Genomic DNA, 18,779 nt, shown 5'->3' with positions numbered 1-18,779 from the left:
ACCTTCCTTGTTTTTCATAATTTCTTTTCTCGAGAACTGTACATTCGTTAACAACTACTTCTTAAATTTTGTTCATTTCAGGGGCTCCAGAAGTATTGACCTTTGTTTTGATTTTGTTTACATTAAGGTTTTGTATCTGGAAAAAAATGAGTTTAGCAACGTTTTCTTCAACAAGTATTTTGATGCAGAAATTGTTTTTCACCGCAAGAAATGAAGGTATCATCAGCGTTCTGCATTTTTTTAGAATTGACATCAGTAGAGTGTTTCACATATTTTACAAATATGTTGAAGAGCTCTGGGCACCGAACAGTACCTTGTGGTAGTCTATGGTACAGAAAACTTGAACACGTTTTTATGAATAATATGTGAGTTTAATTTTGCTTGCTCACTAAAACCTAAAAAAATTTCTTTTAAGTCGCAAAATTGAGATGCGGTATAAAAAAAAATTTTCATAGTCCCAAAAGTTTTCTGCTGACATCATATCTGACTTTTTCAGTGAATTATAAAAGAGCATCTGCCGTTGACACTTTTTTCTGTATCCAAACTGTGTTGGTACACGCATTTTTTTTTCTAAATAAGATTTTATTTGTTCCTGTAGAAGGATTTTGCAATTTTTGGCCGAACTTCAGTAAGCAAAATTGGTCGATAGTTTATCTGATGGATCTTCATGATCGTGTTTTTTTGAAAATTTTTATCACATGGGAACGTTTTAGGTCGCTAGAAAAAAATTGTTCGGTTAAGAATTGGTTAAACAAAAAACAGAGGTTTGGCTATGTGTTTTTTGGCATATCTCAAGGTGGAATGAGTGATAGACCCGAGGACTTTTTAAAAATTCAGGGTGTTTTGAATATCAAATATCTCCTTGGTTGTCGTATACCTGAATAAAAATGTTTATCTGATTATTGATTTTCATATTTCAACTGTTTTTTTGCTATTTCAGCCTAAATTATACTGAAACAGTAATTCAGTACACCTGAGAAAAGAAAAAGAAACACAAATATTGATCAATCACAAAATTTAACCAGCAAATCATCAGTTACGACATAATATCAATTGATTGTTAACTTATGAATTAAAAAGAAGTGCATGGGAACTCTCAATGGTGATAAAAAGTTACAAATTGACGAAAAGAACAAAAACTGAAAATTTTTGAAAACCAACAGAGTCATAAGATTATAGACTATTTGCTATAAACTGACTGCATCTAATAAAATCTTTTTGGTCCTCAATTAGAGTTTATGAGACCTCTCTGGTTGAGACGAAAAAGACAGGCGAAAAGAGCAAATTCAAAAAATAAATTGAGAGAGAAAGGTGTCGAAAACATTAAGAAACGAAATATTCAGTGAAAGGTTTTGTATTTTCGATTAGTTTTTAACATTAATGGGATAAGTATTTTTCTATCAATTTGATTTTAAAAATATAACTCAGCAATATGACAAAAAATCAGCAATTATAAACAAACATTTTAAAACCACGTAATTTTGAGAGAACCCGTAGTATCAACGCCATTAAATTCAATAGCTGTTAACTGAAGTCAAAAATGCACTAAGCTATGCCTCGATGGGAATACATTGATGGTTGTTGTCATTAATAAAACATTGCAATAAAACTTAAGGCAATGGAGACATCAACAAATACATGCAAAACAAAAAATTCACCAGAAAAGTGCACGAAGAAAGTGCCGAAGCCATTTGAACCATATTTTTTCCTGAAAACTTAAGCTATGATCCATTGAAAGTCTTCTCTAAACCAATGGGAACTATCAATAATAGGGTAGTTTGATTTCAAAGGAAACCAAAATGATGGCAAATATCCAGAAAATAAAAAAATTAAAGAAACTAGTGGCATGGAAGTCTACAGAAACTCGTGGCATCGTGAATTTTTTGTTTTCAATAATCAAAATTGACTTTTTTTAAGACCTGAGAACAAAACACTACAATAGGGTATGCAGATGAAGTAGAACAAAAGCATTCCGTAAAACATATCTAATTTTGTCTGGAAATCAGTTTTTCGTGGAATAAAGGACCTTTATAACAGTGGAAGTTTTTGTTAGTGCTTATTTACCTCTTCATTAAAATAAAACTTACAATCGATGCGATCTTCCTTGTTTTGCATATTTTTTTTTGAGAACTGTACATCCGTCAACAACTATTTCTTTAATTTTGTTCATTTCAGGGGCTCCAGAAGAATTGAGTTCGGTTTTGCTTTCTTTTACAATTAGGTTTTTTCTGAAAAAAATAGAGTTTAGCAATGTTTTCTTCAACATGTAATTTTTATGCAGAAATTGATTTTCCACCGCAAAAAATATCATCAGCGTACTGCATTTTCTCAGAGTTCACATCAGTTGAATGTTTCATATATTTTACAAATATTTTTAAGAGCTGTGGGCACCGAACAGTACCTTTCGGTAGTCTACGGTTAAGAGAACTTGACTTGAACACGTTTTTTTGAATAATATTGGAGTTTAATTTTGCTTTCTCACTAAAAGGTCAAAAAATCGTATTGTATCGAAGAATGGAATGCGGTATCAAACCAAGAGCTTTTCATATTCCGAAAATTTCTTTTTTGCTTATATCATATCTGAGATTTTCAGTGAATTATAAAAGAGCATCTGTTGTTGACACTTTTTTCTGTATACATTTTGTGTTGGTGCAAGCACAACATATTCTTCTCTAAATAAGATTTTATTTAATTTTGTAGAAGGATTTTGCAAATATTGGCCGAACATCATTACGTAAAATTGGTCGTTAAATTATCGGATGGATGTTCATGATTGTGTTTTGTTTGAAAATTGGCAACACATTGGCACGCTTTAGGTCGCTATGTGTTTTCTTGGTTTGGCTATGAGGTTTGGCTATGTGAATAACAAAAAATGTTACTGAGGTGCATTGTGATGTTACAGAATTGTCACTGTTCTTTTATGACAAAAGATTCGCCTGGCGCTGAAGATTATAGTTGAGAAGATCTTCAACGATCATTTCCATAGTTCAGAACCGTTCCAAAATTGTTTTTGAGTCTCGGTATTTTTTCTTTGTTTTTCTACTGTTTTTGATTTCGTTTATAAATTTCTATGTATTCCTTGCACTTCTTAAGTTTTGAAACTCGCCAAACAGAATTTTTTTATTCTCCTGCTTGAATACGTTTCTCTATTTATTCTTTGTTATCTAGGCAAACTTTTCTACTGTAGTCATTGAAATCCATTGTTGACGTGGCGTTAAATTTGTCCTGTCGTGGCGGATAAGGACTGTCGTTTGTGGTGCATGTTTTCAAATTACCCTTTCCAAGGACAAGAAAAATAAAGTTTTTCATACATAATTTAAGCATTTTCTGATGTGTAGAATTTTTGTTTCTAACATATAGGGAAAAACATCATTAGAGTACCTTGTTTTATGGTACACAATTTTTTTGTTAGCTTCTTTTTTTCTTAATTTTCTTAACGGTTTCTCCAATTGAAAAAAGTGTGGCTAAGTGGTCACTTTTGAGAATTGAATCTAGTGTTTGTGGACTCTTGATCTTTCGCAGATAACATAGACTTTTAGCGCTTTGTTCATTGGCGTTTCTCTTGTTGCAAAAATTGTATTCGAGTTCAATAAACCTTACGACATGATCAGAGTTTCCGGAAGATTTCATTCATTCCAGTTAAAGTTTTTGCTGTTGTATTCACATGGTAGGCAAATTTTTTTATTTGCAGTTACTGTTCTGTTGAAATCCAGGGGTAGCTCCTCCAAAAACTTAAATTATATAAATACTTTCAAAATACTTTCCGTCATCTAAATACGTTCAAAATGGTCATTTGACATTGTTTTTTCATTTCGTGCAATTGGTTGCATTTTTTGGAACGATCAAAAGTATACAACTATTTTTTTCTCTTGAAGATTAGTACTTCGATGGCAGCTGAATTCTTTATGTAATCTGAGTGTATCAACCAAAATGAGCTATCGTTACTTCATTTGCACCATTTCTCTTAGAATCCCAAATTACAATTGTCACCCAGAGCCGTCACAAAATTTTCCAGGAGCAATTTTTGTTCGAAGCATGTTTTGACAATTTTGATATAAAAACAAATCGAATGTTTGTTTAATTGTGTGTAATTGAGAGGTGGCCTTGGGTTTAATTCTACGTCCACTGAGAAAAAAAAATCTAATGATAAAAGAGGAGTAAAGAGTATTCATGATAAAGCCGGACAATTGATATTCTTTCTTGAATACGATCTTAAGACATATACAATGATAGTCCCTTAGGAGTAATTGGTATCACCTTACACATCTCACAATTATCCTTTTCACAATTAGATTTATCAATCAATTGACTTTGAAGAATAACTACAAATTGTGGAACATGACACTACAAGATCACGCAGGAAGTATTTTTTTTAGCTATGACCATCGTCTTGACATTTGCAGCTGTTTTGCAAATGGAACTAAATAATAGTTTTTAAGTTTTAAGGACCTATGCTCTAGTAGACTTCTGAATTGCGGCAAATCAACAGAAAGGCCAGAAAGGATTTTTTGTTTCATCGTGTTTTGCAGAGTAGAAGTGGAGTTATGGTGGTCCTTGATTTTTTAATGGGAGTGTTAATGCAAAAGTCAATTATGATCGTGTTAAAGTCAATAGGTTGAGCAGTAAGGTTGATCCGATAAAAAATATTTTCAGGAGCAATCTTTGTCTGAGGCACGCTTTGAAAGTTTTTATGTAAAAACATTACTCGATTGGTGTTTTTTATTATACCGGTTAATTGGGTTCAATTGAGAAGTTGTATTATTGATTTTAATTTTACATCACCTGACGAAAACAAAAGGTATCTAATGACAACAGAAGAGTAAAGAATATTCATTTGCAGGCAAGAAAATATGATCTTTTTTGAATACGCATTTAAGACGTATTCGATGATAATCCCTTAGGACTAATTGGTATCACCTTACAAAATTCACATTTATCCTACTCAGATTTATCTGCGACATTAAAACTTTGTCAATTTTTGTTTATTTTTCAATCAATTGACTACGCAGAGAAACTACAAATTGTAAAACATGACACTGAATAATCACGCAGAAATTATTCCTCCTTTAGCTGTGACCATCGTCTTGACATTTGTAGTTGGTTTTTGCAAGTTCAACTAACGAGTAGTTTTAAAGTTTTAAGGACTTGTGCTCTAGTAGACTTTTAAATTGCGGCGACGCAACAGATAGGATGTTTTTGTCTCATGGTGTTTTAAAGACTGAAAGAGGAGTTATGGTGGTCTTTGAATTTGGTAATAGGAGCGTAAATGCAAAAGTCAATTTCGATCGTTTTCAAGTCAATATGTTGAGCAGTAAAGGTTAAATTAGAAAGGCAGAAGGGACAACAACGTTGTCTTTAGTTGCTTAGTTTTTTGTTTTGATAAAATTTTTCGGCCAGATTTTTTTCAAAGCATGACAATCACTAATTTTCACAATAGTCAACAACGAACTCATTGAGTATTGATTAGCCATCGTGGTCTTTTTATCCAGCTAATTTTGTGCTCTTAATTTTGGATTCCAACCCAAAAAAATTGGATTGCATCGGTGCTCAGTCTATTACATATTTTTCATTTTTCTCGATGACTTTGAGTTTTAAAAATAGAATGAATAGATAAAACTTGTGGCCATAAAGTTGCAGTCGAGATCCTCAGCAACTTTTAGCAGTGTTTTAAGTGCTGTGATTTCTTAAGACGCTGGAAAAGCCGAAAATCAAGATGAGAAGCCCGCTTTTTTCAAGTTTTTGAGCTCTATATAGCAATGTGTTTTATTTTTTTCTTCAGTTTTAATCATTTTGTTAATTGTGTCATCAATTGGTATTGGTCACGCTGATAGGTGCTTTATACGACCAACCATTTCCTCGTGAATGTCAGTGAGACATAAAGAGTGATTATAGAAAAATGTCAAAAGAAGACATAAAGAGTGAATAGAATAATTTCGATTGAAAAATTATGCTCCTTTATGATGTTTCTTGCCATTTTCTGTTTTTTTTTAATTGCTCTGGAAAGAGAAGCGATTAATGTAAACGTGTGTTTAATATGTATGCAGATTTTATGTTTGGCTTTTTTGTCTTTTTCTTTAAAAATCATTGACTTCTCAAGTGACTTTTTCACTTACTTTTTCTTGACATTTGAGAATTTCAATTGCTTTCACTCCGAAATAAAATACGTTGCATTAACAAAACGGATTTTATAGCATTGATGACAAGGCCACGATAGCCAAGTGGGTAATGCCTCTGCCGAGGACACGGAATGGGACTGAGAAGGTCGGGATTCGCACCCAGCCTTAGTCTGATGTTCTAGCACCCATAAATAAAATTTATCTAGGCTACAGCTCCTAATTAAATTGCCCCGCCTTTCATTCGAGGTCAATCTTCCGACGTTAGTGCCCACGGTATTTTTGAAGAGCTTTAAGTTGTTTCAATGATAAACCTGGAGATGGCGCTTCGTGGCTTTATCCTTTCTAAATCCCTGGCGAGGCCATTTTTTTTTTAAAAATGGACTTCCTTTCAGCGTTCTGACTAGAACCAAAATCCCACAATTGTTTGAAATTATAAAGAAGTTGTGAATTTTGTGTTGGCATCGAAATTTTCCTTGCATTCAGGTAGCGGTTCTTGTTGGTTCATATATTTGATGTTTAAGTGATTTTTTTTGTTGGTGCTCGTTCTTTATGTCCTTGAAGAACTGACTGTTATTTTGTGTGTTACTGTTGGAATCATTATATACCGGGGACAAGAAACTTTCCGAAAATTTTGTCAAGATGTGCGCTGAAATTTTGTAAGAATTGCGCCAAAACTTTAGAAGGAGATGGGCCATCTGAGGCAATAAATCTGTTATAATTGCGAGAGTGCGATACAATTGTGTTAAAATTTTGTAAAAAACGCACGCGAAAAGATTGCTGAAATTTTTGCAAGAAATGTGCTGAAAATGCGTTAAAATGTTAATGTTTCTTTTGCATTTACAAAATTTCCGTAAATATCAGCGCTTAAAAAGCGCTAAAGTGACGCTGACATCTCGAGTTGGGTTGTTTTTGACTGCGACTTGCATAATATGCGATGCTTTCTCATATTCAGTTTTTTTACACGCCCCAAAAAAATTGTTTTATTTGTAACGTTCTGTCCCGGGCGGAGGATTTTCCCCGAAAATAACGGTGAAAAGAGTGTAAAGAGTGCAAAAAAAATTTCCCCCTCTTTTTCCATTTAATTAGCGGTGTAAGAGTGTAATTGTGAAAGTAAAATTTTGAATAATAAGTGTGTAATTTTCAATACTAATTACACTTTCAATTTTTTTACACTCTTCATAATACAACTTTAAATGATTATTACACTCTTAATGTTTTACCTTTAAATTTTTTTGCACTCTGCCACTCTCAATTACACACACAGAGAGACACACACATATACTTATACACACATACACACCCATTTACACACATATACACATATACACAGAAAACCAACACAAACAAACACACAAAAAAACACATACAAACACATACAAACGTGCATACTTACACTCACATACGCAAACACACTTGTAATCTTGTTTTCACTCAAATAAATAAACAACAAGGGTGGAAGAGTGTAAAAAATTGCACTCGAGGGGAAGTAAGAGTTTAAAAAGAAATGATACAAGAGATAACGGTGGAAAAAAGAATGTAATTTTTACCAATCCACCTTTAATTCTACTAATTACACTCTCTCAATAACAAGGGTGCAAGAGTGTAAAAAGAAATCATAAAGACCACAGCGGTGGAAAAATGAGTGTAATTTTTTATTAGTCCACTTCAAATTACACTTTCTCAATAAAAAGGGTGTAAGAGTGTAAAAATAATTGATTTTTTTTATAAAGGTGGAAAAAAGGGTGTAATCTTTTATCATTCCACCCTTAATTACACTCTTTTTAAGAGTGTAAAAAGAGTGGACAGAAGGGTATAATAACAATTTAATTTTTTGAATTTACACTCTTACACTGTTTTCCCGGATAAATAAGCGTGGAAAACGAATTACACCCTAATCCCCGCTAATTAGGGGTGAAATAGGGCTGAAACCTACCCCCGGTGTGCACTATTTGTGTCGAAGGCAAGCTTATTGATTAAAAACTTCATATCGCGTACACTTTTTAAGCACATGAGCAATTGCTTGTGTTTTTCGTCGATTTACGATTTTTTCGATCATACTTCATTTCCCTTTTTTGTTGAACGACTCGATTTCACAGACCCTTGGTCTTCGCGCTTCCTAGAGAATGAACAGAACGAATGATTACCCGTACTTAAAGTTTAGTGACAATCAGTACTGACTCAGAACAATTTCAGAGCATTTTCAGGTTTTAATACTTATTCAGAACGATTTCAGAACCAACTGTGTAGTGATTTCTGAATTTCTCTGAATCAGACCAAATTTCAGAGAAAATATTCTGTATTCTTCTGAATCACAAAATAATTCAGAATGAATCACTGAATTAGTTCTGAATCAGACAAATTCAGTGCAAAATGTGACCTGAATTGCACTCTGACTCATTACTGAATTCGACTTAGAGTTAGGTACGGGTATAAAACAACTTGACGAAACATTCGCTGGAATTGCACAAGAAATGTGCCTAGTGTGCGGATGGCTTTATGTAAGAAATGAGGTGAGAAAACGCCAATTCTCATCTCTCTCTGCGCATTTTATATAATTTCTTCAAAATTATACAAAAATGCGCTGAAATTATTCAAAAAATGCGCTTAAATTGAGCTGAAACCTCGAACTCGAGCTGTCGTGGTCCTTAGTTCCGCGGTAATTAATGAATGCATGGGATACATAATTTAATGGTACCACTGCGATATATAAAATTCAGAACTTCATATTTCTTAAGCAGAAATAGAGGAAGCAATCAACCACTTTCCACTCAGTATCAAGTGGTCTATTTTGGATTGGAATTGTGTTGTTTGTGATCATGTCAATAATCCGACGTCAACAAACCCACGCAGTCAAGTCTTCCGGGCTCCATTTAGCACTAGTGAGGAAGTCATTGTTCGGAGACTTTGTAACGAGGAACAACATTTACAATGAGCCCAAGTACTTGACCAGCAATGCCAGACCCAGTCAAACTCTTTAGTCTGATCACGTGAAGATGTACCTTTAGGTCATTAATGCAAACGCTCGAACGACTAAATCAACAGACTGGGGAATTTTTTGTAGAAAAAACCCGCATTTGATTCTCAGAACATTGCAGCCCTGAATCATGAATTCTGCCATTTTACTCTGAGCAGTACTATTATCACGACATACCTGAGACTTTTCGCGGTAGAATAGAGAGCAAAAGATCTCTGAATTTATTCTGATGCATAGTGAAAATGAAGCCGGACATAAAAGATTTCATTCTGATTATATTCTGCCATTATCATGTACAATCAATTTTAACGCTTTTTGAGCCTTCCGTTACCATGATTCAGTACCTCATCTTTGTTTTGCTATGACAAGTAATTTCATGAATTAGTACTGATATATAATGACATTAGGGTCCGGGTTTAAATTCAGCATTACAAAGAAGTAGCTCAATTGAGAGATTTTTGATTTTGATGAAACAATTTAATTTCGGCTTAAATTATCCTTTTCAACAGAATATAAGCGTTCTATATCAACAGAATATATAAGCATTTCAACAGATTATATAAGATATATATCTTTTTGCACCAAATTGATCTACTCCCAGCCTAAGGCGTGTGATCGACATCGTCCTAATCAGACCCTCCCAGAACGAAAGAACCCTTGATCAGACTCAAATGCACTCGACAGTTTTTATGCGCTGGAAGTGCGTTCAAATTCGTCTCTGTTCAAACTCATGCGCGCTCGACACTTTCTGTGCGCTCGAACGGATCTGCCTTCCTGATCAGACCCACTTGCGCTCAAATGTACTTCTGATCAGACAAAAAGTGAGATGCTGTGCCCTGTAATTTCAAGCGCAAAATGGTAAAGTGTGCGTTCGAAATGGTCTGATCTGGACATTTTCGAGCGTACACCTCAGCTTGCGTTGCTATGGCGTCGAGCAAATTTGAAGCCGGATAGCCGACCTCATAGATAAAGAACTTTGTCTTGATTTCTAAGGCATGCGTGATCTTGATTATCATTCCAATGATGCTATGAGTGCGTTCGACAGTGCAATTTGGGTCAATATCGCCAATAAATTTTGCGTGGTCTTTTAATAAAACCTAGATCTCGACTAGGGGAAGTTTTAGCAACAGCGTTGATCAATAAAAAACATTATAGAGAGTTCTTGATAGATTATAAAATATGTTAATTAGGGTACTCTTCTAATGATTTCCAATAAAACATTTGGCGAAATTTAATTGATCGGATCTCTAATTTCTCTTCTCAAAACTAAATAAACAATATATAACAGAAATTGTATTTCCAATAGCATAGCAACCGTTAGCTTCTCAAAGTCTATTACTGACGTATCTTGTTTACAATGTCTTTACAATTACGCTGTCTTTTTCAAAAAGCGGTGCACATTTTTTTGACCTATTAATGCCAAGGTGAAGTCACATTTAGACAATTGGCTTTAATCAATCACGGAAAAGAAAAGAAGTGAAATACTAATAGTTCCCGGGCGTAAAATCTTTTAAACTGGTTTAAAAGAGGAGTGAGAAACTGATGTTTGAACAAACGTTCCCTTTTTTCAAGATTTTTTTCAACGACACTAATTTCATTTTTTCTTAAAGGTATTGTTTCACGATTGCCCCAAATGCTCATGCTGCAATTAAAAATTTGCATAACCTTTCAATGGGCAGCTAAAAGTTTGTTTGAGATTGACGTCTTTCATTTGAATTTTTTTTTGAATTTCTTATTTCTTTCGAGACGACTTGAATCAGTTATTATAAACGTGTTCGTGCTTTTTTTGTTCATAATTTTTGCTTGACCGTTTTTTGATTTGGGAGGCCTTTTGCGTCTTTGACTTTTTCATTTTGTGTGATCTAATTTTCTCTTTCATTCACAAGTTCCACAGCTGACCTCAAGCGGCGGTAGTTCTCTTCTAAAAATCAATCGAAAAGTGCGCAGAAATTGATGTAACTTTTAAACCCTAAGTTTCTTTAGTGCTTATAGTAGTATATAATATTCTCTAGTTACGTCATTTGAGGACCCGTAATGAGCTTTGTTCCCTGCTCGACTGAAGCAGGCTACAATTGATTACAGCTCCCACTAATCGTCCAAGAGCAATTCCTCCGACTTTATTCGGTTTTGTTTTAGTTTCACACACATCAATTGTCGTGTTTTTGTCTTGTCTCATGGTATCAATAATGCAAATATCATTGAATTTCTGCTGGTGAAATTCCTCTGCTCGTTTAGCTTATAGCGTTTGTTTTTTAAATAACTTATAAGTTACCTGTTTTCATAAAGTACTCGGCGAATTATTAGTCGCTTAGCATCATTAGTTACAAGTCTCATCAGTTTTGTGAAGAAGAATACATTGCTTTCTTTTTCCGTTTCTGTAGAGTTTTGTTTTTATTTTCGGATTCTAACTTTTTTTTCAAAAAAAACATTCAGGTATGTTGGAGTTTGCCGGTTTTGTCATTAATGTTCGTGGTTTTGTTACAAGTTTTTTCATGATAGTTGTTTTAGGTTTTTGGATTTCTAATAGCTAATTTTTTCAAAATTGTTTTGTTTGCCATTTGTTTTATAACTTTTTCCTTTTCATCAAATTTGTTTTTTTGTGTGTTTCTCCGCTTTTGTTTCTCTTTGTATCAGGTTCATTTTACTTTCTACTGAAGATTTGTCGAAAACTTTTGGTATAGTCAGTTGATATCATTTATGACCTGGACAACATTTAATTTAAATTACTTATAATTAGTTTTTGATTTTTCCCTTATTTGTTGTTCGTTTGATTTGGTTCCAAGCCCCGCAGAATACAGATGTCCTTCTTCTGCTGGAAAATTTGACCTTCAATTGCAATTCATTTTAGCCAAATTTTTAACTAGATTTCAAAACAAATTACTTTGTGGTTTTTGATAATTTCTGAGAAATTTTGAATCTTGTTATCAGTTGTTGTAACGTTTTTCAGTTTGTTTCTGTTTAAAGAAAGGATGTTGCATAAATTTTCAACGCTGAATATTATTAGCTCTTAAATAACTATAATATATCAGCACAACGTTTCAATAACTCCGATGCGGGTCCTCAAAGTCCTCAAAGTCATAATAAGTTACTACTAATAAGTTACTACTCAAAGTCATAATAAGTTACTACTATTTTTATTGTTACGCTTCAAATTTTTGTTCAACTGTTTTCTGTTCAACAGTGTAATTTGTAATTGAGTTGAATTCCACTCAGGTCTGTAAATGAACAGACACTTTTATTAGGACACTTTTGCGAACACGGGATACGATACTCCCTTCCATTTTGCCAGTTTCTGCTAAAGTAGCTATTTTCCGCAATACTGTTCCACTTTCAATGTATTAACATAGTAAAAACGAACACGAGATACACGCATTGGGCATATCTGCCCATGACATTTTCGGTATACCTCTGCATCGTAATGACCACATGAATTTTTTGCCACACGTACGTCGTAAAGCAATATTTAATATTTAGATTAACCCAAAACAGGGAGAATATTTACGTAGAAAATGTACATATTGTCTAGTAAATTTACTGAGTTTGTCGCTATTTTACACGACGTTTTAAGATTACGGTTATAAGCGCGTGGACCGTCTGTTAATTTGTGACAGAAAACAAATGCAGTTCGAATTTGCCTAAAGTGTTGTTATTTCAGTAAAATTGTTCTCGATGCCCATTTTTGCGCAAGCGTGCGTAGACCACAATGACAAGATTTGTGCACGCTAGTAGTCACACTTGTCCATGCGTCCACATAATGCTTCCAAACATTGTATAAAAACTAAAATTTGGGAACAGAGTTCTTTTTATAAAATACTTTTCCCAATTTCTGTAACCTGCAATTTTTTCTCTTCTTTTGTAACAAAAACCTTGCTATTATGTGTGAGAATAACGTTGCTTTCGTTTATTTTTTTAAAAATCAATTTGAAAAAAATTCCAACTTTGACAACCTTACCCAGCAATTTCAAAAGTTAATTCTTACTCGGAGGAGTTGCAAAAATATCAGAGAAAATTGAGTCTTAATATTAATGTAGGGGATTTTAATTTTGTCTATATAGCAACAAAACTTTTTTTAAAATATAAAAAATCCCGAATGAAACCTTGTGGAGTAATTTTTATTTCAATATTCTGTTATTACTTCCGAAAACCATTGCAGCTAGTTTTAATTTTTTTGCGGTATGATTAGCTATTAAATGAAACGAAAAATAAGAGATTTATTAAGACTCTCTTTTGTTTGATGAAGATTTCAATAAATGATGTTTAAGGGCCAGACAACCCAGGTTGAGGTCCCAGACGGAAAGTCGGTATGTCGATACCGTCACAGACGGAAAGTCGGTATGTCCAGACCGTCTCAGACGGAAAGTGCCTATATCCAAACATTCATGCGTTCACCAGACTAATCGTGCGTTCATGATCAGACTTTCGTGCGTTCACCAGACTTTCGTGCATTCACCAGACTTTCGTGCGTTCATGATCAGACTTTCGTGCGTTCACCAGACCTTTCGTTTACGTCTGAAAAAAGAATGAAGACCACCAGGACTCAAAATTCATTTATGTTTTTGGAAACATCTTATTTCCAGTCAATTCAAGCGTTCTATGAATTTTATCCGTTGACAAAATCACTTCTTCAATTCCAATACTGAAATAAATCGGACCATCAATTGTTCACAGTTTGAAAAAACTACAGAGAAAACATATATAGTCAAAACCAAATAGTTTCAATTAATCAAATAATTTCAAAGTAATGAAGGCCACAAACTAAGAATGTAACTGTTATTTACTTTCATTTAAATACAATTAGACAATTAGCCAGAATTAATTATATTGGGACTCAGTAACAATAGAACACAGCACAAAATAACTAATAGTGAAAATTAATTTAAAGAAAAATTTTATTGGAAACACGGTCAACAGAATCAGTAGTTGCTACTGCTCAAATTGAAGAACGGCGTCTACTGGAATTTAAGACACGGGCATTAACTTTTGTATGCTTCGCTAGAAAAGTACGAGAAAACCAAAGTAGGCGTCAAAATGCCGCAAACAGTTCATACCAGAAAAAGTTTTCAATACCAAAAATTTGGGTCAAAATCCAAACTTGTTCAATTTATTATAAAAAAAAAAACAAGATGAAAAAACAAGTGGCTTAGATTTGGGGTCAGGGTTACCATATCATGTAATTATTAAAAATGTCAAAAATCAACAAAAATTAAAAAAAAAACTCCAAAAATATAAACAAAATTGGTGTGAAAACTGAAATTTTCACAATAAAAACCTCTATAACTCTAGAAAAAACATCTTTTAATTTCTCACTCTTTTTACTGGATGAGCTTCCTAGTGATACCACTCATAAATCTCTACAATTTGGGATAAGTTCAAGTTTTTACTGGATGAAAAACGCCGAAAACTTTCATTTTGGAAACAAAATTCATATGCCATTCCGTGTTGAATGAACACATCAAGATTTTATAATAGATTTAGTAGTTCAAATTTTTTGAACAACACTGATAGACTTTATAAAAAGTACACAAGTATATACAAAACAGGTGTTCTTCATTAACTACAACAGATAAAATAATTTATAACGTATAGTTGTAATTGTAAATAAAAGAATGAAAACTACAACAGATAAAACAACAGACAATAAATCAGATCTATTGCAAATTTGAATTTGATGTACAAGCAACTTCTATCAAGTAACGAAATGATTTTTCAAACAGCAAAAATGTGGTCTGGAAATCAACATTTAGCCCCTTTGCAAACCAAAGTTCAAAGAACCATAAATCTCATATAAGCATACACGACTGTAATGTGTAACGATTGGTCTGCAGAAGGCGTTAAAATTGCAGATGGTGATCGGAACATTATTGGAAGAGATCGCTTTGCTCAGCTTGACGTATCTTTAAATCAGTCAAAACAAGTAAACTCTTTTGATTAAATTCAATATCCAACAAAAGCAAAGATAGCCCACGATTTTTCATACCAGTAGTATAGTAAGTTGCCTAGTGCTTGTAGGGGGGGGGGGGGGGGGGGGGGGGTCCGGACCCCCCCCTACAAGAAATTTTATCTCTGAAAAAGTGAAATCTTGTAATTTTTCAGAGTGTAAGGCAAATTACTATACTTTTTACTTTTCAGCTATTTCCATTTCATTTTGAAGGTTCATGTAAATTGAAACTTGGGAATTGGGTTTTGGTGGTTTTGAATTCATGTTTTGTGCGCGATTGAGAAAAATTTTCAAAAATTTTTTCGAAAATGTTTCAGTTTTTCAAAGTCCTAAAATTGTCTGAAATTGATTTTGCGCTATGAAAGAGCACTCAAAAGTGATTTTTTGTTGACTTCACTTTTTTTCACCTATGAAGTATGGGGGTCAAAACATAAAAAATTCGAATTTTTTGAAAAAAATTTTAAAAATTTTTTGGAGTCCTAAAATGGTCTGAAATGGATTTTGCGCTATGAAAGAGCACTCAAAAGTGATTTTTTGTTGACTTCACTTTTTTCACCTAAGTAGTATAGGGGTCGAAACATATAAAAATTTCGAATTTTTTGAAAAAAATTTTCAAAATTTTTGGGAGTCCTAAAATGGTCTGAAATGGATTTTGCGCTAAGAAAGGGCACTCAAAAATGGTTTTTTGTTGACTTTTATTTTCTTTGAATTAGTCTACATAAAAATAGAAGTCAAAAACTTTCTAAAAAACAATTTTGTTAAATTGATTTTTTTCTTATATGAAAAAGCAACGAACTTAAGTTCATTATTTCATTTTATCATTTGCAAATCAGCATGACAACAATTGCAACGGTAGATTTGAAAAATATTCATGAAATTTATGATCAAATAAAACTAGACTATCCGGAATACAGTGAGCGGTTTGTATATTTTTTGGCAGCATGTCTTTATTTGGACCCAGACATCAACCTTGAAATTGTTCTCAAGTTGAGACCATATGGTGGTCTTATAGGTATAGACAACTCTTCACTAGACAAATACCTTAAGTCATATAATTTCCTTCGATTACATGCAATACTTCATGACGCCTCGGGTTTTATTGCAGAGCACAGTCAGAAAGGTCCTGGTTATTCTTACGTTTTACCGTGTCCAATCACAAACGCCTACATTGGTCACATGACTGGATTAATGTTTTGCCTCTTCGTGAAAACATTTAAACGAAACCTATTTAGTTTGCTGGAATGTTAAAGCCAGAAGTTGTTGTCTTAGATTTTGAAGGTTTTCGTCATAAGAAATCGGGTTTTATAATTAAGGAGTTATCGATTTGCTCAAACAACTACACAGACACAATCTTGTTCTTTCCACCAGTTTCTTATCCGCTAGTGAGAGAAAATCTCATCAGTGGGTTAGTAGGTTCTTACACGGTTTGTCGTGGAATAGTGGCAATTATCCTTACTGGTTTATATCTCAAATTTTTATTGCAATTAAACTTCGATTTCCTTCAGGAAAGTTTTATGCTAAAGGGAAAGAGAAAACTGAATCACTGCAAACACTTCTACCTTTAGGAAATTAATACCCCAATTAAACATTTTACTTGTGCTCTACACTCTCTTTACTTGCCTGAGAAACAAAAAAAAAGACATTGCGCTAAAAGAAAAGCACAGTTGTATTTCTATTGGCTAACATTCGCAGCCAATGAGCCGTCGAGTGGAGAAGGTAGCTCCTTCAGTTCTTCAAGTGAATTTATCTCCAAGTTTGACAGTATGCATTTGCATAACAAATGATAATCAAATAAATCTATCTTTGGTCAGAGAAGATAAAGTAGAATTACGTGGGCAATCCATTCTGAGGAAACAACAGATTATTTGCAACTTATCGGAGATTGAGACACTCAAGAAATATCTTTCACTGCTTGAATACTTTCAAATGTACCATGACTTTACAAGAGAAAATGAAAAGACTGAAACTAACCCCTTTACCTATGCACAAGTCGCCAACCCCAGTTCAAGTGAGCCTGGACGACGAAAGTCTCCCTGATGAAATCAAGCAGGTAGTCAGCAAAGGAAACGTGGAGTCAATTGTCTACTACGCAAAGGATTGTGGCATGCAATCGAACTACAAATTGACTTAAAAGAAAGAAGACAAAGACTCTAGATATACTACATATGAATTTTTTATGGTTGAGAGAGTTACTAACAAAATAATGAGCTAACACAAAAAAACTGATGTTTTAATTCATTTTTGATCAAAACGTCTTTTAAAATGAGTGATAAAGAAGATCAGATAGATTCCCCTGCTGGAATAGGTTTGAATGATTTAGTTTTCAATGAAGAGAATCAAGAGAGACGCTCATGGAAATTTTGTAACTCTAGACTACCACGATCAGAAAAAGTGTATTTTACTCAAATCGTAATAATACTGTTTCTTATTGGTGTGTCCTTGATCAAGCTTGTGTTTTTCCATCTTGATTGTGAAGAGTCAACATTTTGGTTTTCATTGCTTTCATGCACAGTTGGCTACGCGCTTCCAAATCCGAAGCTATGAACAAGATAATTTCAACAAGCGATAGATTATTCATGGCTGTTTGTGGGCCATCATGCTGTGGTAAAACTGAGCTTATATTCCAAATGCTACTGAGAAACACTTTTTACCCAGAATTTAAATCTATTTACTACTTCTATCAACATGAGCAACCAAAGTTCAGCTCTATAGAGCGTAACTTGAACATTTTTTTCACAAAGTTTTCTGGATTTGAGTTCATTTCACAGCTGGAAAACTGTCTGCTTGTTTTTGACGATTCTTGCGAGGAAATTTTCAATGACAAAGAGTTTTCTAAACTCGCAACTGCTGGACGTCATAGAAATATTAGCGTCATTTACGTTAAACATAAGTTATTCCAACAGAGTAAATGGTCAAGAACAATTGATCTCAACACAACCCACATCATTTTGTTCAAATCACCTAGAGACATACAGCAGATCACCTATATTGGCAAACAGTTAAACAACACAAGTTTTTTAAAAGAAAGCTACGAGTTAGCAACAAAATTACCCTTTGGACACTTACTCATCGACTCGGATCCAAAAACTTCAGACTCCTTGCGTTATTGTTCAAATATTGTACAACCAGGTCCAACCATTTTTTATCTACCTTCCTCCAAAGCGGTCATCGCTAATTTAGCAGATGAGAGAGAAAGAGTTATGTATGCTAAAGCAAATGCTGGAGCTGTCTGATAGTAATTTCAGAAAGTTCCTCAAAGAAGCACCAAATAGTTTTTGTAAATTTTCTGTGCGAGTGTTTGCTCAATGTAATCAATGGCAATGTTCCAGTCAACAAACAGTTACTAAAAAATCAAGAGGACTCATTTCAGCAGTTATTATCAAAGGAAACAAGTCTGAAGAGAAAGCGATTTATTTTGACGAAAAAATCACAACTTATCAAGGCAATAGCATTCTCGTGCTATCTTTACTTAAAAGTCAAATAATGCATACAGAAGAATTTGTTTTGATCCCCAAGAGGATGTTCATATCAAAAAATCCAACCAAGGAAGAAATTTTTGATAATCCAATATATCAACAAAAAGCCACTCAGTTATCGCTACTACAAAGATCTAATCCTACAAAGATCTAATCACTGCTCTGCAGAAATTTTGAGCAGAGCAGTGGAAAAAAAGATGCTGACAGAAGCACTGATAGACGTATCATAAGAACAAAGAGTACCGGTCATGGAACAAGTGATCCAGATGACGTAA

The 18,779-nt window shown here is 33.8% G+C and overlaps 1 protein-coding gene across 1 annotated transcript in view; it reads left to right on the top strand.

Annotated features, from left to right (window-relative positions):
- LOC142338406 (uncharacterized) overlaps nucleotides 1–9,297 on the top strand; it is a 93,935-nt gene extending 84,638 nt beyond the window's left edge. Inside the window, exon 6 of the mRNA XM_075388163.1 lies at nucleotides 8,889–9,297. Coding sequence (XP_075244278.1) covers nucleotides 8,889–9,094 — 206 coding nt within the window. The 3' untranslated portion in view covers nucleotides 9,095–9,297. The remainder of the gene's footprint in view (nucleotides 1–8,888) is intronic.
- The last annotated feature ends 9,482 nt before the right edge of the window (nucleotides 9,298–18,779 follow it).

The sequence above is a fragment of the Convolutriloba macropyga genome, chromosome 4, assembly GCF_964194025.1.
Source record: "Convolutriloba macropyga chromosome 4, txConMacr16.3, whole genome shotgun sequence".
Classification (NCBI taxonomy): Eukaryota; Metazoa; Xenacoelomorpha; order Acoela; family Convolutidae; genus Convolutriloba; species Convolutriloba macropyga.
This window is presented reverse-complemented; position numbering and strand designations above follow the sequence as displayed.